Here is a 27803-nt window from a genome sequence, read left to right on the forward strand (position 1 = left end):
GCAAATATATTTCAGAGCTGAAAGAAATGAGTTTTCAGATTGGAAGAGATCATTGAGGAACAATTAGACTTTACATGCTTCCTGATCTGATGAAATAAAAAATACACAGTCTCACCTATAAAACACTCTTGCCAAAAACTGACATCTAATCAAGCCACTAGATCTCACTACCTGTTTACAGGATGTTCAAGGGATAGTGTCACATTTTTAAAACATTGCAAAGATTCAGTCAGCCAAATTCAGACTGTTAGAAACTCTGTAAGAGAAATTACTTAGTTTCTTCATCAAATCAACTGCATTTTTCAAAAGGAGGAATAGGAGTAACGGTTACAGATTAAAAGAGGCTTAAGAGATTTAGCAGCTAAATTCCTTGTGTAGACCTTGTTTGGATCCTGATCTAAATAAACCAGTGTGAAAAGTAATTTTTAAGACAATTAGGGAAAATTGGACCTGGACTCTCTTATAAGATAGTAGGGAGTTATTGTTAATTTCCTACAGTGCAGTCATGAATTATGGTTATGTAAGTTCTTAGAGTTAGAGCTACTTACAAAGCTATTTACAAAAGCAATGATATAAAATGCTATGTCTGGGATTTGCTGTAAGATAGTGCTGCCAAAAACTCTGAGGGATAGTAGAATAGTAAAATAAAGCTGAGTGATGAGTTCATAGAGCTTCAGTTCAGTTTAGTTCAGTTCAGTCGCTCAGTCATGTCCGACTCTTTGCGACCCCATGAATCGCAGCAGCCAGGCCCCCCTGTGCATCACCAACTCCTGGAGTTTACTCAAACTTATCCATGGAGTTGGTGATGCCATCCAGCCATCTCACCCTCTGTTGTCCCCTTCTCCTCCTGCCCCCAATCCCTCCCAGCATCAGGGTCTTTTCCAATGAGTCAACTCTTCGCATCAGGTGGCCAAAGTATTGGAGTTTCAGCTTCAGCATCAGTCCTTCCAATGAACACTCAGGACTGATCTCCTTTAGGATGGATTGGTTGGATCTCCTAGCAGTCCAAGGGACTCTCCAGAGTCTTCTCCAACACCACAGTTCAAAAGCATCAATTCTTTGGCATTCAGCCTTCTTCACAGCCCAACTCTCACAATCATACATGACCACTGGAAAAACCATAGCCTTGACTAGACGGACCTTTGTTGGCAAAGTAATGTCTCTGCTTTTTAATATGCTATCTAGGTTGGTTATAACTTTCCTTCCAAGGAGTCTTTTAATTTCATGACTGCAATGACCATCTGCAGTGATTTTAGAGGCCCGAAAAATAAAGTCTGACACTGTTTCCACTGTTACTGTACTATTTACTGTTGTATTTGTTTGAAAATTATCATAATAAAAAGTGAAAGAAAGAGAAACAAAGACCGAAGAAGGAAGAAAAAGAGGGGAAGAGACAGGAAGGGAGGGATGGAGCTAAGGAGAAAAAATGGAAGAAAGGATGGAAGGAAACCTACTGGCTGACTAAAGACCATGAACTACAAAATTTCAGACTAGTAGGAACAAAAAGAAACTTTGGGGGAGACAAACTAGGATCTTATGTCACACATTTACTTTAAGAATGGATGAAATTAAAAGCAAACAAAACAAAATAAAAACAAACTTGATAATACCCAATGCTGGCATGAATATGGGTCATCAGAAACTCTCTTTCATTGATGATGGAAATGCAAAATGGTACAGCCACTTTGGAAGACAGTTTGGCAATTTCTTTGCAGGTAAACAATCTTAACACATGATCTAGGATTCATGCTCCCAATTGTTTATCCAAACGAGTCGAAACCTCGTGTCCACCCAAAACCTGCACACGGATGTGTGTAGCAGCTTTACTCGTAATAGTCAAAAGCTGAATCAAGATGTCTCTTGGCAGGTGTATCATTTTTATAGGGCTGCTGTAGCCAAGTATCACAAACCAAGGGCTTAACCAACCAAATTTATTCTCTCACAGTTCTGGAGGTGAGAAGCCCAAAACCAAGGTGTCAATAGGGCCAAGTTTACTCTGGGATTCCAGGTAGAATCCTTTCTTGCCTCTTCTTAGCTTTTGGTGGTAGCTCTGAATCTTGGAGAAGGAAATGGCAACCCACTCCAGTATTCTTGCCTGGAGAATCCCAGGGACAGAGGAGCCTGGTGGGCTACTGTCTATGGGGTCACACAGAGTCGGACATGATTGAAGTGACTTAGCAGCAGCAGCAGCTGAATCTTTAGCATTCCTTGCTTTGTAACTGTATCACTCCAATCCCTCACTCTGTCATCAAAAGGCATTACCCTCTCTCCTCCCCCACCACATGTGTGTCCATTTGACCTCTTCCTCTTTTTTAAAACATTAATTAATTAATTTAGCTGTACCAGGTCTTAGTTGCAGCATTCAGGATCTTTGTTGTGGTATGTCAGATCTGGTTCCCAGACCAGAATTGAACCCAGGCCTCCTGCATTGGGAACAAGGAGTCTTAGCCACTGGCCCACCAGGGAAGCCCCCTCTTGCTCTTTTTATAAGGACATCAATTATACTGGATTAGGGCCCACACTAATGACCTCATCATAACTTGATTACATCTGCAAAGGCTTTTTATTTTTTTCCAAATAAGGTTACATTCACAGGTACCAGAGATTAGGACTTCAGCATTATGTTTTTGGAGAACTTGAGTCAACCCATCGTGACAGGTGAGTGGACAAACTGGGCTACATTCATACAACAGAATATTATTCAGTCATAAAAAACAAGCTATCAAGCCATAAAAAGACATAGAGGAATCTTAAAATCATAATGCTTCGTGCAAGAATGCAGTTAGTGAAGGCTACAGACTGTATGATTCTAACTACATGACATCTGGAAAACGCAAAACTAAAAGAGAAGTCACTGCCAAGGGTTGAGGGGAGGGGAGAAGGTGAGAGCTGAATAGGTGAAGAATGGGGCGTTCTAAAAACAACATATTGAAACAGTGAAACTGTTGTATATTGTAATGGTAGATACCTGACATTATCCATTTGTCAAAATCTTTACAACTGTACAGTAGAAGGAATGAATCCTAATGCAAACTATGGACTTTAGCTTAAAATGTATCAATATTTGCTCATCAGTTGTAACTAGTGTACCATAACGATGCAGGATGTTAATAACAGGAGAAACTGTGATGGGGAGATATTGGATAAATGGGAACTCTCTGTACTATCTAGTTTATTTTTCTGTAAACCTAAAACCATTCTTAAAAAATAAAGCCTATTAATTAAAAAAAAATTCATTATGAAATTTAGGGCTCCAGTATGACCTTTTTGAGAAATTCTTTCCTGCTTTCTCACCGTTATCTCAAGACGGGTTAGGTGCCTTTCCCTTAGGCTCCCATAATGCCCTGGGCATATACATTTCTTTGGCTGCATCTGCCACATTGTATTTTAATATCTCCTTGCTTCTTTGTTAGTTAATAGTTGTGGTTTGCTGACCCCTGGCTGGCAATGCAGAGGTAAAGAAAGTAACTAATCCTGCAGCCTGTTAGCAGGCACCCAGGGATGCCTGGCAAAGGGCACTTCTGTTCCCTCAATGCACTGATGATATCATTTGCAGTGTAATTAACATGAGCCCTCCAACCCTCTAGGGTATTTACTGGATGGGGACCTAAGGTCATATCACAGGAAGGTTTATTTCAATCTGAGCAGTCTCTGGACTATGGATCTTTGGTTTGCCAAAGATGGATTCTCATGGGGAAGTTTTGCACTTGGGAAACTTTTCCAGGGTCCAAATCCTGTGGTTTTGATGTCAAGTCCATGCCGTGTATATTACACAACACTTTCAATCTTGCTCAAGTTAAAAGGGGGTATAGTAAGGCGGCGCTGGCACAGATGCCTGTAGGACAGACATTGTAAATGATGAAAGCAGTCTCAGGTCAGGTGGGTACCTTGGCACTTGGGCAAGTCCAAGCCTGATCTAAACCAAGGACAGTCATTCTTGGGTGTCAGCCAATTGTTGCCACACAGAAATGTGGACACAGGGTTGCCAGACAAAGGCAGCGATGCAGATTTTCCTTCACACAGAAATCTCTCAATCTTTAAAAAATGTTGGCTACTAACACCAATGGTTTAAAAAGACTGAAACTGGCACAATGAGAGGATCAGGAACTGGGGATTTGAGATGGGGAAGAAACAGCAAGGAGAAGCTGAAAGATGAGGGCAGCTTCTGGAGAACCTTGACTGTCACATTCAAGGAGCTTATCGATTGTCTTCAAGGTCTGAGTGATCACCGAAGGCATTAAGAAAGAAGAGACACCAATTAGAACGGGGTTTTTCAACAATCACTTTGGTAGTCGATAGGAGCAGGTCTGAGGGAAGGATGATGCATTAGAAGTTGATCTTCTAAGTAACCTAAGTAAAGGTAAAGGAGAAATGACAAGGACCATTTACTTAGTTCTGTCTCCTGCTGCGGCTGCTAAGTCGCTTCAGTCGTGTCCGACTCTGTGGATCCCATAGACGGCAGCCCACCAGGCTCTGCGGTCCCTGGGATTCTCCAGGCAAGAGTACTGGAGTGGGGCGCCATTGCCTTCTCCGGTTCTGTCTCCTACCAGCCTGTAAACTCCAAAACAGCAGGGCCCCGTCTGCCTTGTTCTTGCTTTGTTTCCAACATTAAACATAAAGCCTGCTTATTAAGTATTGCTCAAAGAATGAATGACGGGGGTGGGGGCGGGGGGAGTAGAGGTGAGGCATTTTGAAGAATTGCCTTGGGAAGAGCTTAATGTTGATAAATGGTGAGAGCAGTCATGGCGAGTAGGGGGCAGAGAAGGTCTGGTTCCTTTCTTTAAACTTCCTTTAAGATCTTGAGTAGAGAGTTTTGGGGAATCCCTGATAGCTCAGTTGGTAAAGAATCTGCCTGCTATACAGAAGCCCCTGGTTCGATTCCTGGGTAAGGAACATCCCCTGGGTAAGGAACATCCCCTGGAGAAGGGAAAGGCTACCCACTCCAGTATTCTGGCCTGGAGAATTCCATGGGCTGTATAGTCTATGGGGTCGCAAAGAGTCAATGGGGACACGACTGAGCGACTTTCACTTTTCACTTGCAGAGGGTATTCGATTAAGAGAGTACAGACACAGGCTTCAAAAAAAAAAAAAAAAAGACCATCGCCAGTCTGATTCCCGGTTTCCTCAGTCCACAAAATGACGTACCTTGAAGAACTGAAGGGAAAACTAAAGCAAAGCTCTATGGACGAGCAATTGCAGCCCTCTAAATCGAGTATTTCCAGAGCACGCAGCAATAGGGGGCTGACTTGCACCTCCGACTCCGTAACGACTCCTTTTTGGGAGAGGTGGGAACCAACCTCGGACACTGGGCCTGGCCCCGGCGAGCTCCGAGCCTAAGCCTCAGGCCCGCCCAGCCCCAAGCCTCGCCCAGTCCCCCCAGTTTCCACACAGCCCCTTTCTAGAGCCCTCTCAGCCCCGCCTGCACTCCGCCCACCTCCTTCTTCCGCTCCCCGCCCCCATTTCCGTCCCCCCCAAGACAGCCTCCTCAGCGCTCCGGGGCCAGACCCCGGCCCCGCCCCGCCCCGGCCGCGGCACCCCTGCCCTCCGCTCTCCTCCCTCCTCCCTCGGGCGGCGCCCCTCTCGGGCGGCCGGGGCGACCCCGTGCCCCGCTCGCCCAATGAGGAGGCGGCGCAGGGGCGGGGCTCGAGCCGGAGCGGAAGTGGTGACCGGAGCGGAAGTGGAGCCGCCGCAGCCGCCGATTCCGGAGCCGGGGTAGCTGCCGCCGCCGCCGCCTCTGCAGCCGCCGCCGCCGCCGGAGGAGTGGGCTTGGGAAGGAAGTGGTCACCGCGCCCGGAGCTCCGCTCGCAAGGTTCTCTGCTCCCTGCAGTCCTCCCACGGTGAGTGCGGCGCGGGGTCCGCCCGAGGCCCCCAGGGGCCCGAGCCCACAGCTCCCCCATCACTGGCGGCAGCGGCGGCGGCGAGGGCGACCTCCCGGGTGGGCTCCGGGGGCGGCGGCGCGCGGCCTTCTCGGCCCCGCGAGGCCGCCCGCGGCGCGGGCTCGGCCTCACCGCGGCCCCTCCCTGTTTCCGGGGCCGGGCCCATCGTTCTGGGAGAGGCCCGGGCCGCCCTCGCCGCCCGCGGCCCTGCCCGGCGGGCGGGGTGCGGCTCCCCATACCGGGCGGGAAGGGACGAGGAGCCGCGTACTCCCGACTCTTTCTCACGACCCAGCTTCGATCTCCGCGCGACCTCTCCCTGCACCTTGAGCTGCCAGATCCGACCCTTTCAGCTCTGTCACCCTCGCTCCTCGCTTTCCGGTTTTCAAAAATGAAAATGTAACCAAATGCAGGCGAGCTCTCAGGCCCAATTCCTCTGTTCGTTACCCCCACGGGTTGGGTAACGGGTTTAACCTTGGGAGAGAGCAAAGGGAAAACCCCCCTCCCACTTTGCAGTAAAGCCATTTCATCATCATTCGCTGGTTTGGGAGCCTGGCAGGACCCGAGATTCCCTAGGAGGCACAGGGTTGAGATTTGTATCAAGAAAATGCATTTGTTGGAACTGGTTACTGAGTCAGGCCGGATCCCCAGGAAAAAAATAAAATAATGTCTGAGGTTGAGAATCGGAATATTTTCCCGACGGCATTTACCTCATTTAATGCCAGAGTCATTGTGTCCTCGCCCCAAATTCCCCTATACTGTGTGTTAGCACGTTTTTAGGACTGAAATTTGCCTGGTGGCCTCCCTGGTGGTGGCGAAGGGGTGGGAGTGATTAGGACCCTTTTCTGCACAAAATGAGTGCATCTTTGTCTATTGCAAATGGAGAACTCTGCGTGTAATGGGGTTTTCAAAGGTGGCAGTATTGGTAAGACAGTTTGCCAACCTTTCTGTAAAAATTTTTGTCTCTTGTCCTTGCTATCACTGTTTTTCCTTTTAGTAAGGCTAGATCGCATCAGGTTCTGATTTTACTTGCCCTGTGTGGGAGACAGGATTTGGCAAGATGCTATTATGAACATAGAACATCAGGCGGCCACAGGAGCCAAAACAGAAAGATGAGGCACTTGGAAGAATATGAAAAATAGTCTGCATTTCTCACTCTATCTCAATTATTCATATGAAACCACACACAGACACAGCTTACAGAACTAGACACATGGGTTCTCTGCTTTTTGCCTTTTCATGTTAGGTATTTATGTAATAATATGTGTTCTTGATTCTTGGTCATTTTCTTCTTGACTGCTTCCAGGGCACCCCATTTCTTATTTAGGAATGCGTCAGTTGCCTGAGCCCTCATATTTTTAGGATCTGTGTCCTTAGCACACATGGTGAGCATGAAATCTGTCATTGTACTGGACCCAAGTTAGAATTTTACAGGTGATCTTCATGGTGGAAGGCTAATAATCCAGTAGCAACTGCTGAACTATTTCCATATTATCTCCTTTCAGTGAGATAAGAAACCCTTCACCTGTCTTACAGATAAAATCCTTCAGAGAAAGGAGATGATTTGGCCTAGACCACACACCTGGTTTCCAAGTTGAATATCCTCATTCATCAGTAGCAAATATTTATGGCCTGTCAGTCCCAGGAGTATGGCTCCTACCCTATAATCTTCTGTACATTTCCCATCAGGCAGTGCTTGTGTTAGGTTGGAGCCATTTTAGAATCAGAGCTCTATAGATCGGGGAGGCAGCCTCCAGAGAACCAGGCTGAGCACATTCCCATAATGCTTGTTCTTGAGGCAGAGTCTCCAGAGATTTGGGCCACTACAAAAAGTGTATTTTACCCTTTGGCTGTGGATGTGGAAGCAGAAAGAGCACTGGACTTGGAGTCAGATAAATTCGATTCCACCCTTCCTTGCAGCGTTTTCTAGTTGTGTGATCTTCAGTATTCTGCTTAATCTCTGGTTCCTGGTTTCTCTATCTCCAGGCTTGTCAAGAAACCTTTTTACAAACTGTAAACTGTTAAATGTAAGCTTTTTTGTTTTAATCACAGAGTTCACTGTTAAGGGCTTTTCCCCCCTTGGTTGCATTCTGATGAGACCCAATGCTACTTTGTATACATGTTGCTTTCAAAAAAAAAAAAAAAGGTACCTTATGGAACTGGATTTGTGGAGCATCTTCAGTCTTTCTGAGTCCATTTTCTCATTGGTCAGTGCAAATGGTAATAGTCTTTGATCTATTATTGTGACAAACTCAGTAGTTAAAATAAGGGTGTGAAATATACCTGATGTTTAATAAATGTTATTTGACTATATTCATGAGTATACGTATATGTAGATAAGACACATGCATATGTGCTATAGTGCATAGAGAGTCCATCCAATGTTTATTCATCAACTGATGAGGTAGTGTCAAGCTGTAATAATAATAATAGCTGCTATTTATATGTGCCGAACTTTGTTCTAAGCACTCTACACGTCTTAAATAAGTCTTCATAACAATCTATGACAGGTAAGTACTGCTAGCCCCATTTTACAGTTGAGGAACCTGAGGCCCAGAGAAGTTAAATAATTTTCCTGGAGGCATACACACATGCAGCACTGGGTAAATGCCAGAGCCAGGCATCAAACCCAGGCAGTCTGACTCTAATGATAGATTTGTACTTGTGGTAGAAACAGCACATGTATATCTTTCGTGTGAACACCATGTAGTAGTTGATTTTTCTTTACATGCATCTTATTCAAGTAAATGTGTTTGGACAAGAATTTAAGCTACTTTTGGGAATATAGTTTATTGCGGGGGGAGGGGGAGCGTGTTCATTGTGGAATGCAGGGAAGATACTGCTGATGTGCTCTAGGAAGGAACCTTGAGAAAAATCCAGTTTTTCTAGTATTTGCTTTATACTAGAGAGAAAATTCATCAATTACTTTATGGCACACTGATTTATCCAATCCTAGGTGGTTCTAATAGAATTTGGTCAGGACCAAATATCTATTAATATATTTCCATAAGTAGAGAAAGAATTCTAAATTAGAACAGCCTTTTGTGCTGCCTACTCTTTCAGTGGCAGCAAACTAAGCCATTTTCCTTTAAATGAGGGTACCTTAGCGAATGAACTAAACTTTACTTGGAATTTAAGTTCCTAGGTTCCTTTGTTTTTCTAGGGAGAGGTGACAGTTCACACTAGAGGCAAGATATTGGTTGTATAATAGCAATTTCTGAGTTTTAGAACCATCTTGGTCTCCCCACGAATAGATTCTAGTCTTCTGTGTAATGATGGAGAAACTGACAGAGCTGGATTCTGAGGGAATTCTTTTGAAGCGACTACTTGGGGGGAAAATGGACGAAAGTACTTTCTGCTTTGTCCCGTGCATGTTGAAAGTCAACCATTCTGCTTTCTCTGCTAAAAGGTATTCTAACGTAAGCATAATTATGTGTTTCTGTTACAATGAAATGAAATTGATTGACGGCCTCAAGATGAAGGCGTTTCTAGCAGACTGTAGGTTAGTAAGGTGACTTTTTTAATAATCTGGCCAGCCCTCTATTATGTAAGTTTTTTCCTGTACTGGTTAGTTTATTTTATTGTTTTCCCTAAGAGACCCAACAATAAAAGTTATTTCTGAATGGCCTTGACCTGAGCAGAGATTGGAGGAGACAATAACGTTGAAATGAGTCCTTGCCATTTGTTACTGTTTGCCCAGAAACCTCACCTTAAAGCTTGTTTGACAGTCTGATGAGTTTTTGGCATATACTGTCTGAACTGCTAATTTGATTTTGATTTTTAAAGCTAGATAAATTATGGCCAGTTCTCAAACAAACCTCACTGATAATTTTGTGTGGTTCTTTGAAAAAGTGTTCTTTCTCTCTTTTCCTTCAGTAATCATTCCGAATCATCACTGATTTTTAGGAGATGGTGCTACACGGAGGAGAGAGCATGTGCCAAGTACACCTGTGGAACCCTGGACAGGTTACTGGGATGGTGATGCCTACCCCTTAGGATATTTAAGATGAATGGAGTTGATACAACCTCCTGTTTTGCACATTGAGGCAGACCATAAACGAGGGATATTTTGTTATTATTTACTAATAAGCTGGTGTGGTATAGCTAATCGTTTGGACTTCTGAAGAGAGGAATCAAAGGGCTTTTGGAACTCAGTTTGAACCTATAAATAGAACAAGGGGTACCTGAGAAATGATTGGTCAGAAAATGTACTGTGGTCTCCTGGTTGGAGCTGAGATGGTTCTTTTCAAAGAGCACTCTAAGACAGCGTATAAATGTACTCTGTATTTTCTAGGCCAGATGTGGTCTGCTTACCTCTCTCCACATCGGAAATAGCAGCCTTGCTCACTTCTTCAAAAAACTGCATCAGTTGGTCAGATAGTTTCACATGCATCGTGCCAGGCATCATGCACATGTTGGGTGCCCAGAGATGGAAGTCTGGATTCCCACCTTAAGCTCATGGTCTAGTGTGGGAGCCAACAAAGACATTGCTCTAGATTCTGATAAATGCTGTCTTAGAAGTAGGCATGGGTAACTTAACATGTACCTTCCTCTTCAAAGTCTTAAAGAAAGCCATATGGATTGAAAAGAAATAAGGTGTATAGGTAAGTGTCCCTTCACCGGCTGACCTTTCGTTGACTTCTGTGTGAAATACACTGTGGCTGCCGTTTTAGTGCTTACGGAGACTATGCTAAATGTTTTGCGTTGTGAACTAATGTACCCCTTACAAGAACCCTCTAAGGTAGATTTGCCTATTTTATGCATGAGAAAACGGACTTCACAGGGGTCAGGTAGCCTGTGGAGTTGGTGTGTAGAACTGGTAAATTGGACTGTGTTGTTCTATTGTGTTGGTGGGCCCAAAGCCTTTCAACCCTATTCACATGGTTGACCAATTGGTTATCTTTCTGAATCAGAATTAGCATGTTAAAAAAATTTTGTCCTATCTTATCGATCACTTCAAGCCAAGAGATCAGTTTATCGTCCTGTCTGCTATTGATTCACATTGTATGACCTTGGGTATGACACCTTGGTTGTTTTAAGTTTGATTTTGGCTAACTGGACATAATTAACAGTGATATTCAACAACTGATATGAAAGAAGGAACAGATTTTGAAATAGAAGTGATATTTCCCTCCACAGTTCAGTGTTGGCTGGATATCAGAGCTACTGCCTTTGTATTTTAGACATGCTGTGTTTCATTTTCTAACAAAGAGCCTGTAAGCATGTGAATGGAATTAAATTTATTACAGGACTCAGAATTTTGTGTGTAGAATGGCACACAGACCTGTTTTTAGAGCGGGTGTTTTTCAGTGACTAGTTAAAATTCTTTAAGAGCCAGGAGTACTTCAATTTTTTTTTAGTAACACCCACCGAACACCTGGTCCCACTGGCGCTCTCAGTCCCTCCCACATTAGCCTGGCATCTGTTTCTCCTTCAGAGTGACTCCAGAACTGACTTTGACTTGATGGTGCTATGGATGCTGTGTCTGGGATGGTATATCAGTGAATGCTAGTCAGAATTTACTGTCAGGTCCGTACCCCATGGACCCTTCTAGCATAGATTTTTGTCCTTTGAGTCGGTGATGCTAGAATCTCCAGATCCTACCTTTTCTCATTTCCTTGTGTACTTTGGCCTGTGATTTCTTTTGCATCTAGAAACAAAAATGCATTTTATTCGTACATCTGTGTTTCTTGTCTCAGCCTAGAGTCCCCTTTTTCTCCCAGAACCCCTCCAGCCCATAAAACCAGGAAGGACCTAGCCTCTTTAAAACTAAACCTCCTCCCTGAAATTCTACCTGGTTGCAACACATACTAAATTATGTACATTATATTTTTGAGAAGTAACTTCAGAGTAAGAGTATAGGCCTGTTTATGAGCCTTCACTTTGGCCAGCACTGTCTAGGCATTTTTATGTACATGATCTTTTTTGATAGTTATTAATGTTTCCTTTTAACATGTGAGGAAACTGAGATTCAGAGATATTAGTTTTAAAATCACCTGATTTCTCTTTAGAAGCCCAGATTTGTTGTGTGTAGGGCTTCCCTAGAAACAGATCCCACTCACATGGGTTTCATGCTGGAACTTCGGTAATCCTGTGAAGTGAAAGTCGCTCAGTCACGTCCTACTCTCCAGGCCAGAATAGTGGAGTGGGTAGCCTTTCTCTTCTCTAGGGGATCTTTCCAACCCAAGGATCAAACGCAGGTCTCCCACATTGCAAGCGGATTCTTTACCAGCTGAGCCATCAGGGAATCCCTCGGTAATCCTGACACCTGATAATGGAATCCTCATTTTAAATTTCTAGCAAATTGCTAAACTCAAAACCTCAGTTTCAGAATTGAGCATTTTCTTTTCCTTGAAAACAAAACATAACTGAAAGCTAATACTTCTAAAACCCACATTCCATAAGGTCCTTTGCAGTGCTTTTTTTTTTAATATTAGCAATGGATAGTCATTTTTCATTTTTTTCCTTTCTTGGATGTCTCCTTCTGGCCACTGGAAGATGACTTCTCAGGATTCTGACCCATGCTTTAAAAAAAAAAAAGTCCCTTAGGCAAAGAATCCAAATAGAGGGGCTAGTTGATTCATTTATACTTTTGTTTCAGCATTTACTGTCTATTTAGGATTTCGTTTATTTGAGGGAAATCCTCTTGTTTCACGGGCACCTTTAGAATGATTCTTCATAATATTCTTTAGGGGACATTTTACAAAATGGAAGACTGTTGTAAACTCCACCCCTGCCCCCCCCACCCCCATTATACCTCTTTAACAAATCTATGACATGAAATCCCTTCTTTTGCTGGCCATGTAATCTTTTATCAACTGTGTCTTTTTAGCCATTCCCCTGTTGGCTACTTAAGACAGTTTCCCCTTCTTCACTAAGCAGTTACTGGTTTAATCAGCCAGTGCCCCCCAGTCCTCTAAAGTGCTGCCTGCAGTGGCTGAGAAGAGATGGGGACACCTGTGCTTGAGGCCTCTGCTCTGACATGTGTCAGCGGCTTCCTCTGTCCACTCTGGTGTCTTGACTCTGCTTTAGTGCCAGGCAGGCCTGATGAGGAGACTGGTCTTTAAAGGCTTTTTAGGAGCAAATGAAGGCTCTCTTGCCAGTGTTTTCCTTGGTGGGTCCTTGATTCAAAAGTCTCACCAGGGGATTGGTAGGTCCTGATACATAAACCATGACTGCTTGCACCTGGGATTCCCTGGCGGCTCTGATGGTAGGGCATCTGCCTGCAATGCGTGAGACCCGGGTTTGATCCCTAGGTCCGGAAGATCCCCTGGATCTTCTTTCCTGCCATCTTCTTGCAGGAAATGGCAACCCACTCCAGTGCTTGCCTAGAAAATTCCGTGGATGGAGGAGCCTGGTGGGCTACAGTCCATGGGGTCACAAAGAGTCAGACAGGACTGAGGGAATTCACTTCACTTTCACTGGTACCTCCTAAGGAAATTAGGAACTAATGAATGAAAGTGTTACAGTTAACAAGTGTGTCCCATTTTTCAGGACATTGAAGGGTGGAGTCTTATCTAGGAATGTGAACCTTATAACATACTCTCTTCCTGTACAAGATTAATCTAGACTTTCTTTTCCTTCTCATGGCTCCTTTATTTTTCTTTTTTTAAATTTCAGGCTCACATTTGTGGGCTAACAGTGATGTGTCGATACTATTAGAGGAATCACACTACTTCCAATTTGTTTTGCCCTGTGTACTTTTTTAAAAAAGATTTCCACATTTATTATTTAATTCCTCGTCTGTCTTTTTCACGGGTGTAGCTGTTCTGCCCCTAGGAAGCTGCTGTTAGGGCACCAGTTCAGAAATTGAAAGACTGAGTTTGACCAAGCTGACAAGGCTGTGTACATTTCATGCAAAGATGGGCACAATAAGGGACAGAAATGGTATGAACCTGACAGAAGCAGAAGATATTAAGAAGAGGGGGCAGGAATACACAGAAGAACTGTATAAAAAAGATCTTAATAACCCAGATAACCACAGTGGTGTGATCACTCACCTAGAGCCAGACATCCTGGAATGCAAAGTCAAATGTGCCTTAGGAAGCATCACTATGAACAAAGTTAGTGGAGGTGATGGAATTCTAGCTGAGCTGTTTCAAATCCTAAAAGATAATGCTGTGAAAAGTGCTGCACTCAGTGTGCTGGCAAATTTGGAAAACTCAGCAGTGGACACAGGACTGGAAAAGGCCAGTTTTCATTCCAGTCCCAAAGAAAGGCAGTGCTAAAGAATGTTCAAACTACCACACAATTGCACTCATTTCACACGCCAGCAGAAGTTATGCTCAAAATTCTCCAAGCCAGGCTTCAACAGTACATGAACCGAGAGCTCCCAGATACTCACGCTGGATTTAGAAAAGGCAGGGGAACCAGAGATCAAATTGCCAACATCTGTTGGATCATAGAAAAGACATGAGAGTTCCAGAAGAACACCTACTTCTGTTTTATTGACTGTGCGGATCATAGCAAACTGTAAAATTCTTCAAGAGATGGGAATACTAACCAACATGTCCTGCCTCCTGAGAAATCTGTATGCTGGTCAAGAAGTAACAGTTAGAACTGGACATGGGGACTTCCCTGGTGGTCCAGTGGTTAAGACTTCATCTCCCCATGCAGGGGGTGAGTGTTCGATCCCTGGTCAGGGAGCTAAGATCCCACATACCTCCTGGGCAGAAAACCAAGATATGGAACAGAAGCAACATTGTGGCAAATTCAATAAAGACTTAAAGAAAAAAAAGAACTGGACATGGATCAGTGGACTGGTTCCAAGTTGAGAAAGGAGTCCATCCAGGATATGTATTGTCACCCTGCTTATCTAACTTATATGCAGAGTGCATCATGTGAAACGCTGGGCTGGATGAAACACAAGCTGGAATCAAGATTGCTGGGAGAAATATCAATAACCTCAGATATGTGGATGACACCACCCTTAAGGCAGAAAGCGAAGAGAAACTAGAGTCTCTTGATCAAAGTGGAAGAGGAAAGTGAAAAGGCTGGCTTAAAACTCAAATTAAAAAAACTAAGATCATGGCATCCGATCCCATCACTTCATGGCAAATAGATGTGGAAACAGTGGCTGACTTTATTTTCTTGGGCTTCAAAATCACTGCAGATGGTGACTGCAGCCGTGAAGTTAAAAGATGCTTGCTCCTTGGAAGAAAAGCTATGACCAACCTAGACAGCATATTAAAAAGCAGAGACATTACTTTGCCGACAAAGGTCCATCTAGGCAGTTACGGTTTTTCCAGTAGTCATGTATGAATGTGAGAATTGGACCATGAAGAAAGCTGGGTGCAGAAGAATTGATGCTTTTGAACTGTGGGGTTGGAGAAGACTCTTGAGAGTCCCTTGGACAGTGAGGAGATCCAACCAGTCCATCCTAAAGGAGATCAGTCCTGAGTGTTCATTGGAAGGACTGATGCTGACGCTGAAACTCCAATACTTTGGCCACCTGATGCGAAGAGCTGACTCATTGGAAAAGACCCTGATACTGGGAAAGATTGAGGGCAGGAGGCGAAGGGGACGACAGAGGATGAGATGGTTGGATGGCATCATCGACTCAATGGACATGGGTTTGGGTACACTCTGGGAGTTGGTGATGGACAGGGAGGCCTGGTGTGCCGTGGGTCATGGGGTCGCAAAGAGTCGGACCTGACTGAGCAGCTGAACTGAACTGAACTTTGGTGTTGGAGAAGATTCTTGAGAGTCCCTTGAACAGCAAGGAGATCAAACCTAGTCAGTCCTAAAGGAAATCAGTCCTGAATATTCATTGGAAAGACTGATGCTGAAGCTCCGGTACTTTGGCCACCTGATGTGAAGAACAGACTTATTGGAAAAGACGCTAATGCTGGGAAAGATTGAAGGCAGGAGAAGGGGATGACAGAAAAGGAGATGGTTGGATGGCATCACCGATTCGATGGACATGAGTTTGAGCAAGCTCCAGGAGTTGGTGATGGCCAGGGAAGCCTGGTGTGCCACAGTCCATGGGGTCGCAGAGTCGGACACGACTGAGAGACTGAACTGACAAGGCCATGTGGAAGCCCCTGCTCTCACACAGAGGCCTCTCTTCACACCACGTACAAGTAGCCTGTCAGTAATGACTTGCTGAAAAAATTCACAGATACTTAGTTGAGTATTAGTTTTGTACTTGGCAGAGTTTTAGGCATTAGATGAGAAAGAAACGTGAAGCTTTCCTTCGGAAGACATACATGTGACACGCTGTACATGGTCCACCACTCATCACCTGGACCGTAGAACATAGAGAACGGAGGCCTAGAGAAGCGTGGACTGTGTAGGAGGCTACAGTGTATTTGAATTCGTAGTTCGGGTAGATCAGGGGGACTAGGGTAGTCAGGGAAGGCTTTCTAGCCCTACATGGATGGATAGCGTTTGCCTCGGCAGGAAGTAAATAGGGAACTACAGAAGTAACTTCAGACATGTTTAAGCCCAACATTTAAGGGTATCTGGTGATGCTCAGCCTGGGAGAAGGGTACGTGTTGGAGAATAGTGGATGAGAAACAGGTACAGAGGATCCAAATTATGAAGGACTTTGCAAGCCAGACAAGAATTTCAGTTGGATGGAGTAGCCAGAAGAGAGTCATCAGAAGTTCTTGAGTAAGAATCCGGGCATGACTGAGGGGAGTTTTGGAATCAGAAGTACATGGAGGGAAAAAAAAAAAAAGTACATGGAGAGAGGTACGGATGTAATGAGGATCTAATGTGCTTAGGAAGAATAGGTGATTTGAATTATTTGAGAAGAGACAGAACTCGACCAGATTTGCCATTTTAGGATCTGTTCGTTCATTCAGTGAAAATTTGTTCATGCTGATTCTCTGCAAGGTGCTGCGGGGGATGTGCCCTAAAGGGGTTTGTAGTGTGGGAGGGGACTTAAGGGATGTAGACAAATAATTTTAGTACTGAGGAAACGTGATAAGACATTAAAGAGAAGTGTAGATGAAATGCTTTGTGAAACTCTTTTCAGCTTAGAGCAGTGCTGTCCAGTAGACATAGAATGTGAGTCCCATGTAGTTTAAAATTATCTGGTAGCTACCTTTAAAATGTGAGGGGAAAAGATGAAATTAATTTTAGTAATTTTAAAAAATTAACTCCATATATCCGAAACAGTAAAATTTTAACATGTGGCCTGGGCAGTCTTATTAGACAGCTTAGGTTAAGCAGCTTAAGAAAGGTTTCATGGAGGGGGTGTCATTTGAGCCATGCTCTGAAGATTTTTAAATGCAGAATAAATGAGAAAGGCTGTTCCAGGTAGAGGGAGTGCTGGATGAGCAAAGACCAAAAAGCACGTGGAAGAAAACCATTCTGACAGAAGCACCTACTGTGTAGAAGGCCTCTTTGGGCAAAAGTCTGGGAAGATGGCTTGGAAAGCCTACACTGACAAGGGAGGACGTCTGACTTTACTGGCAGTAGTTGGGAACTTTAAAGAATTTTGAGCAGAGAGTGACTTGATCAGAGGTTTAAAATGGATCTGATAGTGGATATGAAGGGGGTTAAAGAAAATGAAAGACTGAAAGCAGTGGGACTAGGGAAAGATGATGGATAGGAGGTTTATTAGGATGTAGAAATAGGAACAATTTCATTTCTCCCTTGTCTGCTGCCTTCCTCCAAACTGCTGGGTGTTGTGTAACCCATTTCCTGTTGAAATTGGTCTAGCTGCTTCAAAATCCTTGTTATATAATAAGCACAAGTTATGTAAGCAGTAGGCATCAGACATTTAGCTATGGATTTTGTTTGTTGGAAGTTGGGGGGCGGGGGTTGTAGGTAAGAAATTTTTAAATAGATGGGTACATTTTTTAAGGCATGCATTCAGTTTTACTGTATCATGATGGTTCTCCATCTCTAAGAGCTCTTGCAGGGATCCCAAAGAAGCCTGAAATAGTCAGCTCCAAACCAGAAAGGCCACATTTTATTTTGAGAAATAGGGCGTGTACGTTTGGTCTCAGGGAGTAGTCAGGATTCTTTGGAAAGGTATGGTTGAACTTTTAATGTTTGGGAAGAGAAGAAGTGGGGGATGAGGGGACCTTGATTGAGGAGCCTAGTAGGCTGAAGAGTTTCACAGTATCCTTTAGCAGTGCTGATTGTATTTTCTATTACTCTTTTGTAATGACTCCATGGGATGGCTTCACTTTGAATTGGCTTTGGCCAGGACTGTTACTGATTAGAATTGTTCCTGGGTAGAGTTGCACAGGTGCTGTTTATGTACTAAGTAACTTCTAACTCTGAATTAGTCTACAGACTGGAAAATTTCTAAAAATTTGTTAAAAGTTGGCTTCCCTCTGCCTCTTAGACCATGCAGTAGGGTTGTCTAATGGTGAAGATAGTATCCTGATCAGAAAGATGTCATGATCAAGAAAGATGTATGGAGAACGTATGTAATTTTAAGAGGATGGCTAGTGTACCTGTGATGCACGTGTATCAGAGTAGACTAAGTTGTGTTGCCGTAACAAACAGCCCCGGTGTCTAAATAGCTTCAGCCAACAGGGTTTATTTCCTTTTCACCCTGCATGTCCACTGCACTACCCAGTCTCTCGAGGCCTCGGGCTTAGAGACTGCAGTTCTGTGACAGCACCGTCTAGGTGACGTGGCTGCTGTAAGGCAAGAGAGCCTCGCGTGGCTTTTTGCAGTTTCAGCACCTGGAAGTAGCGTCATTTATCCTTACTGAACAGAATGAGCCATGTGACCCCTCCTGAGTGCAGAGGGGCTGCTGGGAGATGTAGGTGAGCAGATGGATTGCTATCTCTGCTGTAGGCTCATGCTAGTGATGTGGGTGAAGATGTCAGACAGGTCAAGGTGAGTCTTACCTTAGAGTGTAAGATTAGAGTCAGCAAGCCTTACATAGGACACAACTCTTAATATGATTTAGATAAAAAGAGGTGGGAAGAAAACTCACAGTTCTGAACTGGAGCACCAACTCTTTCTAAATTGTCTAGATTTAGGGTGTATCTTAAAATTGTCCTTCATCTAATAAGACATTTTCATGTGGTAGAGTCTTGTCTGGAGAATTTCTCTCTTGAAAATACAGAAATGGCTGTGAAGGCAAAACCAGAGTCTTAAATTGTGATATGATGTATAAAGTAATGAAAGCATTTGTTTTAAAAATACTGGTATTCCCACTACTGTTATAAAATACTATAAGTAGTAGTTTATTTTTTTCCACCTCAAGATATTAGTGTATTTTAGCACTGTGGCATAGGTGAATACAATTGAAATTTAAACCAACAGTACATAAAACTTATCTCTTATTGGTTAATATTTTTTTTAGCTACATGTTATCCAAAAATTATTGCATTATATTAATGGTGGCTATTTTTGCCTTGTTTGTTTTTTTGGCCTTGGCTTGAGGCTTGCGGGATCTTAGTTCCCCAAGCAGGGATCAAATCCACGCCCTTGGCAATGAGAGAGCAGAGTCCTAACCACTGGGCCCCCAGGGAATTCCCGTAATGGTGATTAGTATAGTTGGGAATTGACTGAGGTGAGGTGAATCATTCTAAGAGGTATTCACTGATTGGTGTACAGAGGGTTTGAGAAAATGAAAAGCTGGAATCACCAAGATTTTTGTCTGTTTCAGGAAAACTTTTAAACAGACTCAGTTACGGCTCACAGTTCTGTTGCTGTGCGTCTCGGTGAATCCACCCAGGTCTGTCGCGGTCTGTACCACGTAGAGTCAGTGCCTGGCATTTGTGTATAATGCTCTCGACCAGGGGTCCCTGACCTCCAGGCCATGGACTGGGACCTCCTGTCAGATCAGCAGTGGCCTCAGGTTAGAAATAAAGTGCACGATAAGCGTAATGTGCTTGAATCATCTTGAAACCATCCCACCCCCATCCCCGGTTGGTGGAAAAACTGTCTTCCACGAAATCAGTTCCCGGAGCCAGAAAGGTTGGGGCCGCTGCCCTAGGCTCTCCGCAGCGCCTCCACACAGATGAGGTCACTTGCGCCTCACAGCGGCCCCCTGAGAGTTCGCAGTGTTCTTCCTCTCCAGTTAGCAAAACTGGAAGCTCTCAGAAGCTGAGTGATTTGACCAAGGTCATGTTTCTTGTAAGTAGCTGAGCTGGTGCAAGGTGGAGCCAAATCTGCTCTCGTGGACAGTGTGTCCTAGTACCAAAGTTAGCACTTTGCAGAAGATGGGATAAAAATGGCTCGTATGTTTAAGGTACCTACCACTTGATGGGCACTGCCAAATATAACACTGAAAGTCCTATCTTTTGCTTTAAGGTTGATTGAAACAATCATCGCATGGTGTTTTTCCCTGTAGTATGGGGAAAAACAGATTTGGTGAAAACCAGATATCTCTTGAAAGAAGAAAAGGCTGTCTGTTTAACGTAAGCTTCTAAAGAATTAAGCCATCTCTGGCATTGAGGAGGCGGATTAGGAAAGTGGAAGAAAACAGCTCGAGAGACAGATGTGCGTTTGAGTTCTGGCTCTCTTGCTTTCCTGGCTGTGTTGCCCTGGACACAGCAGTTGGCTTCTCTGAACCTCCACTTCTTCACCTCATGGAGGGGGAAGGGAGTGTTATGAACATATCTACCTGTAGGACTGCTGGGAAGATTAAATGGCTAAAAAGTAAAAACACCTTTTTAGCAAAGTTCCTAACCCTGTGGGTGCTTCTGCCCAGTATTACCGGAGGCTTTTGGAAATAGACATTTCCCATTTAGCTGTGTTTCCTCCCAGATGGGTTGGAAGGAGATTGGCACATATGCACCTCCTGGGCCTTGAAGCCTGATGTTCACTTTCTCTCTCCCTCTCGTTCTAGGGAATGACCATGGATAAAAGTGAACTGGTACAGAAAGCCAAGCTCGCCGAGCAGGCCGAGCGCTACGATGACATGGCTGCGGCCATGAAGGCGGTCACGGAGCAGGGGCATGAGCTTTCCAACGAGGAGAGAAACCTGCTGTCGGTCGCCTACAAGAATGTGGTCGGTGCCCGCCGTTCGTCCTGGCGTGTCATCTCCAGCATCGAACAGAAAACTGAGCGGAACGAGAAGAAGCAGCAGATGGGCAAAGAGTACCGCGAGAAGATCGAGGCCGAGCTGCAGGACATCTGCAACGACGTGCTGGTAAGGGGCCCATGTTCCTGCTCTAAAGAACACCTCCTAATAGTGTTCATTTCATGAACAAATGCCAGCTCTCAAACAGCTCTTGAGAAAGGTGTCTGAATATACTGGGAAGCCGCACACCATTTGCAACTAAGTTTTAAGGACACGATGTGATTTTTTTTTTCCCCCCCTCAGCTCTTACCTGATCAGAGGTTGCTCGTCACTTGTGGGATATTTTCCTCTCTCTTCTAAAGAACTCTGGAAAATGGGAACGTTTGCTCAACATCCTTCCATCTTTTCTTTAAAAATTGAGGCCAGAGAGGCAGAATTTTCGATAGATGCAACCACGGAGAGGCTGTTCTCTGTGTTAGTCTGACGGCGGTGCCCTCTCCAGTAGGGGAGAGGGGAGCCGAAGGCTGACCTGTCTTTCAGCTGCTCCCCGGCTCCTGCACGATGGTAGTTTTTGTAAGTTAGCCCTGTCTATCAGTTTGGGCCTACGTTCTAAAGGCAAATCACAAGTGATGGGATTCTGTGCTGCAGTGTTTCATGTGAACCTAAGTTGGACCACTGATTCTTCACTGCGTTCCCTTGAGCCATGACCTGGGGGTGGGTGGGAGAGCCTCATACCCTCGAGCAAATCATGATCACACTGTCTGTCCCTCACGTCCTGAGCCCACTGGGAACTTTCTTTTTCTTCCAGGTGAAATCAGGTAAAAATGAATGGTTGAGGGCTGCTTTGAAGGGAAAAGGAATTCACACTTGTGGATCTACCTCCTCCCCTGCTGGCTGCCTTTCCGAGTTACTGCCCTTGACACCTTTCTTTTGAAAACCAGTACAGAGCTTGTTAGCCATCAGGCAGGACTCCTCATGTCTAACCCATAAGGAGTCGCACCCTGTCTGAATGCACAGATTATTAAAACGACTACCGCCCCCCCCCCCATCCTCTCACTTTGATTGATTCAGTCCCCCTTACTGCTAAGCTTTTGCATCAAGCTGCTGTTTAATTTTTTTTTTTTTTGTTAGACTTCATGGTGTAAGAGTGTCGTGGCTAAATTTGTTGCCTGTTGGTCATTTGGGGGTTTGTTAATGGTGCGCTAATTCCCGAATGTTAGGTACATCTGGTACTCAGATGAAGTATGGCATGCACTCCCAAGGCAAGAAAGTTCCCTAATTCCTGAACGGTAGACCAGCTTTTACGAGCATCTGAAAGAATGTGAAGAAAAGCATGGTACTTACTGCCTCTTAACCAGTTTTTCAGGATGCCACATTCTAAAACAACTCTTCGAAAATATTGCTCTGTATACGAAGCGTGGACTCCTTCAGAACTGCTTTTGTTGTAAGCATAAATGTTTAAAGGAATTTATTATTAATAATAGTCTTAGCTACTTTTGGAGTGCTTACTGGTGCCAGGCGGCGTGTTAAGCACTCTGTGAACATTGGCTCATTTATCCTCGTAACTGCACTAGGAGATGGCTGTCAGGCTTCCCCTTGTGTAGCTGAGGAAACAGGATCAGGGCCATCAGGTCCTTTGTCCAGGGTCATACAGATGGTAAGCAGCAGCGGAGGGATTTTTACCCAGGTCTGAGCGATTCTAAAGTTAGTTCTTGGAATTTCTCCCTAGTATCACCGTTTTTCTTCCCTAGTGGAAAGTTTTTTTTTTTTTAATTACAGAATTAATACGAATTTTTTTTTTTTTAAAGCACAAGGCAGAAGAGTATAAATAAGAAAATAAAAAAATCACTTCTAATACTACCACCTAGAGAACCATTGTTAACATCTTGATAAATATCCTTCTAGATTTTTCCCTTAGGTATTTATATGCATGTGCACATATCTATTTTAATATTAAAATAGGATTCACTTGGTATTTATTACCCGTTTTTCTCTCTCCCCACTCAGACTTCTTTTGGAGAGCCTTTCCACATTATCAGTGTAGTTCTACATCGTCATTTTTAATGCCTGTGTAGCATGCCATTGTATGGCTGTATTTTAACCCTTTATTGGACTGTCAAAGTGGATTTTAATGGATACTGGCATCTGTTATGACCTGGGCTAAAAACTATTTTAAAACTTTGGATGAAAATCATGTATTTTGCAATCACGTCCCCACTCCCCCCAATTATTTAGAAGTGGTAGTATCTCAAATCTCAAACATAATTTTAACATCTTGTAAGTAATATTTCCAGATTCTTAACAGAATGTGGATCATTTTTTAGGAGCTGTTGGATAAATACCTTATTCCCAATGCTACACAGCCAGAAAGTAAGGTGTTCTACTTGAAAATGAAAGGCGATTATTTTAGATATCTTTCTGAGGTGGCATCTGGAGACAATAAACAAAGTAAGTAACTTTTTTTTTTCCTTTTCTTTCTTCTTTTTTTTTGAGGAATTTGACCAGTAGCAAAGACCATCTTCATAATAATTTTGAGTTTTTGCTTGGTCTGTAGTCAGAATTTAAAGAACCACAGCATGTGCTGACCAGTGATACACAGTCATGAGTCCTGTGTGAGTGAGCTCAGTTGCTCTGTCATGTCTGACTCTGTGACTCCGTGGAATGTAGCCTGCCAGGCCTCTCTGTCCATGGGATTTTTCAGGCAAGAATACTAGAGTGGGTTGCCATTTCCTCCTCCAGGGGATTTTCCTGACCCAGGGATCGAACCTGGGTCTCTTGTGTCTCTTATGTTAATTAGCAGACAGGTTCTTTACCACTAGTGCCACCTGGGAAGCCCCTGAACAGGGTCATGGGGTTGACAGATACACCGAAGGGACAAGTATGGGGGTATTCAAAGTCTGGTGCAGTAGTGCATTTAAAAAGATCTTTATTTTAAGGATTGTTTGGTAACTGTCTTAGATGTGAAACTTTAAAATGTTTGATAGAGTAAAGCTGCCATGGTAAAGAGAGATGCGTTTCTTCTGTCATACACGTGTGTGAGTGTAATGGTGGTGGCGGCTCTGCTTTATTAAGTGCCTCTTGTGTGTCTCATTTATTCCTCACACAACTCTAGGAGTGTTGGTGGGAGTCTGTCCTTTTGTTCTGATAAGGACACCAGGACTCAGAGAGGTTTTCACTCAGTCCAAACCACACAATTAAGAGTTGGGAATTCATTCCAGTTTTGCGTCTTGACTCTGAAGTCCACGATCTTTTCATTAGAGCACATTGCTTTCCATGTTCCGTCTTGTTCAGGGTTATTCCTGTATTTCCTAACTGCTTTTGTAGACTTTGTCATCATTGTCTTTGTCTTCCCTCAGAGCATTTCACACAGTACTCAGATTAGAGTCCATGTGTAACAGAGGGTTACTAAGTGGGCAGTAGAGACATTTGACGGCACCTTTGCTCCAGCCCAGCTTGGCAAAATAATTCGGTAGTGGATCGGGCGTACAATGCAGCCTTATGAAAGACCCACCCTTTCATGTTTTTTCTCTTTCTTATAGCCACTGTGTCGAACTCCCAGCAGGCTTACCAAGAAGCATTTGAAATTAGTAAGAAAGAAATGCAGCCTACACACCCCATTCGACTGGGCCTGGCACTTAATTTCTCCGTCTTTTATTATGAGATTCTAAACTCTCCTGAAAAGGCTTGCAGCCTGGCAAAAACGGTGAGAAAGACCTTCTGGGGTTTCTGATAGTAAAAATGCTCATGCTTTCTAGAACCTTGTGTTTTAAAATTACCTGAACGTAACTCATTGTTTTGGACTTCTGTGAAGATTTTTCTGGGGGTAGGAGAAACCATCTGTATTGACTCCATAAAAGATGGAGTCAATACAGAGCTATTACTTCTTGACGTCTTCTCAGTGCCCCGTGCTGATTGGCATTTGAGTTGTTCGGTTTCTCTTTTGGGGTGGAGGTTGTAGACAGTCCAGGGAGGACGAAGTGTGTTGCTCTCGGCACGCCCTGGGCTGTAGGCCTCTGCTCCACAGTGTCGTCCTTGTACTGAGGCGGGAGGTTATGGCAGGAGGTGTAGAGAAGGAAGTCAGATCCTGTTTCTTTGTGTCCTGAATTACGTCTTGTCTTCTTTGGGTAGAAAACTGCCTTTTCTTCATGTTTTTGTCGTGTTTCAATATGCACAGTCCTTGAACATTTTTTTAATTGGTAAAAACTGTGTGAAATGAATGCTCAGAGTTCCATCACTTAATTGAAGTTTGGATTTAGTGATGTGAACTTCTGTTCTCCATTTATCTCCTGTATCTAAACCTTTTGTTTTTCCGCTTAATGAAAAAGAGGAGGAGGGATTACTAGAAATGTCTTTGGTAATTCAAATATCATGTGAATTCATTTAGAATGAGTAATACTTGTTGACTTGATAGGTACAGTAAAGTTCTTACCTAGGAATTTTTGTCATGGTTGGTTGATGCTTTGGAAACCAGCATCACATGTTTACTGACATGACTAGCAAGCAAGGTAACAATAACCTAGGTTCCCCAAGAATACTGTACAGGAAGAGAAATGGTAAGTCACTTGGTAGCAGGAGGAAAACGGGGCTAAACTAGTTCCAAGGAAGCTGTGACCTCTTAGCTAAAAGCTCTTTGTTTCAGGCGTTTGATGAGGCGATTGCTGAGTTGGACACGCTGAATGAAGAGTCCTACAAAGACAGCACCCTGATCATGCAGCTGCTGAGGGACAATCTCACTGTGAGTGCTGCCGTCCTGTGACTGCTCCCGCGGGGGGGCTCATGGCTTGTTCTGGTCCTATGCCTCATAGCCCGAGACTCAGGACAGGACTTGTGCCCTGGACGTGTAATTTGTTTAATGGGTTATAAACGCCTGCTGAAGTTTGGACCTTTGCCATCACTGTCTGCAGTCATATGAGAAGAATTATAAACAGTTGAGATGAGGTGATACAGAATGGGCCACCTCCCCGAGAAAGTCCTAAGAGCCCTACTTTGTTTATAGCTCTGTTTTTCTCTTGCAGCTGTGGACGTCGGAAAACCAGGGAGACGAAGGAGATGCTGGGGAGGGAGAGAACTAATGTCTACCGTGCTTCGTGATCTCTTCAGTGTCACTCTGTACCCTCCACATATATCCCTTTGTGCGATAAAAAAAAAAAAAAAAGAAACGTACGTCGACTTTCAATTTTTCACAGCCTCAGCCTAGCAAAAATGGTCCATGGGATGAACAGCTGGTATTTGTATCTAAAATTCAGATTGGTCACATAAATGCCACGGCATTCTGAAGTTTTGATTTTGATTAACATTGACAGGATTACTGTGTGTTTCATTTAAAAAAAAAAAAAAACAAAACTGAACACTGTGATTATGGGGTTTTGTAATTCAGCAGAACTCTTACTGCTAGAAAAAAAAATAGACCTGAATTATGTGTAACTTTTTGGAAAGTTAAATTTGATTCAAAACAGTTGTCCCTGAAATACAGCTCCATTGTAAAGTTGTACAGAAAGTTATAGATTCTATTGTGACACTGGGACTTGGAGTGGGTCACCTCTCGTTTGGCATTCGAGTTTTACAGTAATTTCTAGTGATTCTGCCCATTCTGATCAGGGCTTTTAGACACTTGGTATGTTGGGGCTTGTTGCCACTGAAAAGTTCGTGACCACAGATGGCCACAGTGTCTTCCTCCATGGAAACTCGAAGCCAGAAATGAACATTCCTGGCGGCAGATAACTGGGTTATGACAGCATGCAAAGGTCCAGTGCTCATAGACCACCTGTGACTCCAGCCCCTTCCCCTATATAGCAGCATGTTTGCTGATTGGCAGCTTGTGCTTAGGTAGTGGAATCTGTTTTCCCTGTAACCATGAGCTCAAGATGGGAAAAAAAAGCCGTGTATCTTATGAATGGCCTTATCTGTTTCCTGGGTAATACCTTTAAGAATAATGTTCTGCAGAGATTGTCTTTCACTTGAGGAGTTAAGTACTCAGTGTTTGGGTTCTTCCTAGCTCGGGGCTTTAAAATTTTGAAATCTAAACATTCTTTCCCACAGTCCTTTTTGACTGTTAACTTTAGTCTTCTCTAAATTTCTGTCCTTCTGCTTCCGTACATTTTTTTCTTTGTGCATTCTCTCTCTTTGCCTTTTGTTCATGATTTAGTACTAGATGGGCAGGGACAGGGGGCCCACAGGGGGGTGAGGGATGTTGGTGAGCACTTTGGTGAGCCAGCCTTGCTTCAGAGAGTTGAAAAGAGCTTCCCACGTTTCAGCTCTGTCTTCTTCCAGTTCTCAGCACGGTGGTTGCTCTTCAGTCACACCAAGATCTGACTCCAAAAAGTATTTTTAAATATCCATGGTTTCTCTTTATATTGCAGCCAACCCTGATAATGCTTGTTAGCACCTGTCACCAGCTCTCCCAAGGGTACCCATCCCGTCAAGTTCACAGACAAATGTCAGGGAAGTTGCATGAACACAGCGATGGGGAGAGTCAGGAATAGCCCGGCCTACCAGTCTCAGTCTCCACCTTCCTCCCCGAACATTCCACGTAGCCGTAGTGTCCCATCTGTTTGTCCATCTGCTGAAATAAGAAAAGAAACATTCATGCACTGATTTCAAACAAACCAAAAGGGAAAAAAAAAAAAAAAACCTCTCTCCTTTCTAGCTGAACAAAAATGTGCAGTTAATACTTGCCGCTTGAAAATGCAGTAGTGAATGTGGAACGAGCCTGTCTGTATATCTGGTAGCTCTCTCGCTTTGTTTTTCCTCACCAGTATTCTGCCTCACGTTTGCTTCTGTGATGGTTATATTGCCTAGCAAGCACACCCGTGGTTGTGAAAATAGTATAGCAAAAAAGAAAAAACCCCGGTTATTGATGTACTAGATTTGTGTATGTCTTTTAAACAGTTCTAGTTTCCACCTTACACGGAATAATCAGGAAAAGTGTAAAAACTCAAAAGTGAAATAAAAATTTTATCAGTTAGTTGGCTGATGCACTGATGTGT

General features: G+C 43.8%; 2 protein-coding genes across 2 annotated transcripts; one reads left to right on the top strand and one right to left on the bottom strand.

Annotated features, from left to right (window-relative positions):
* Nucleotides 1-2599: 2599 nt before the first annotated feature.
* On the bottom strand, nucleotides 2600-6151 carry LOC122447947 (translation initiation factor IF-2-like). Its single transcript, XM_043478734.1, has 2 exons — nucleotides 5146-6151; nucleotides 2600-4217 (listed from the first exon to the last, which is right to left on the bottom strand). Exon 1 carries the CDS (start codon nucleotides 6111-6113, stop codon nucleotides 5334-5336), a length of 780 nt encoding a protein of 259 aa, XP_043334669.1. The 5' UTR covers nucleotides 6114-6151; the 3' UTR covers nucleotides 2600-4217; nucleotides 5146-5333.
* On the top strand, nucleotides 5700-27781 carry YWHAB (tyrosine 3-monooxygenase/tryptophan 5-monooxygenase activation protein beta). Its single transcript, XM_043478735.1, has 6 exons — nucleotides 5700-5837; nucleotides 20644-20946; nucleotides 23142-23265; nucleotides 24357-24520; nucleotides 25457-25552; nucleotides 25833-27781. Exons 2-6 carry the CDS (start codon nucleotides 20647-20649, stop codon nucleotides 25887-25889), a joined length of 741 nt encoding a protein of 246 aa, XP_043334670.1. The 5' UTR covers nucleotides 5700-5837; nucleotides 20644-20646; the 3' UTR covers nucleotides 25890-27781.
* The last annotated feature ends 22 nt before the right edge of the window (nucleotides 27782-27803 follow it).

The sequence above is a fragment of the Cervus canadensis genome, chromosome 10, assembly GCF_019320065.1.
Source record: "Cervus canadensis isolate Bull #8, Minnesota chromosome 10, ASM1932006v1, whole genome shotgun sequence".
Classification (NCBI taxonomy): Eukaryota; Metazoa; Chordata; class Mammalia; order Artiodactyla; family Cervidae; genus Cervus; species Cervus canadensis.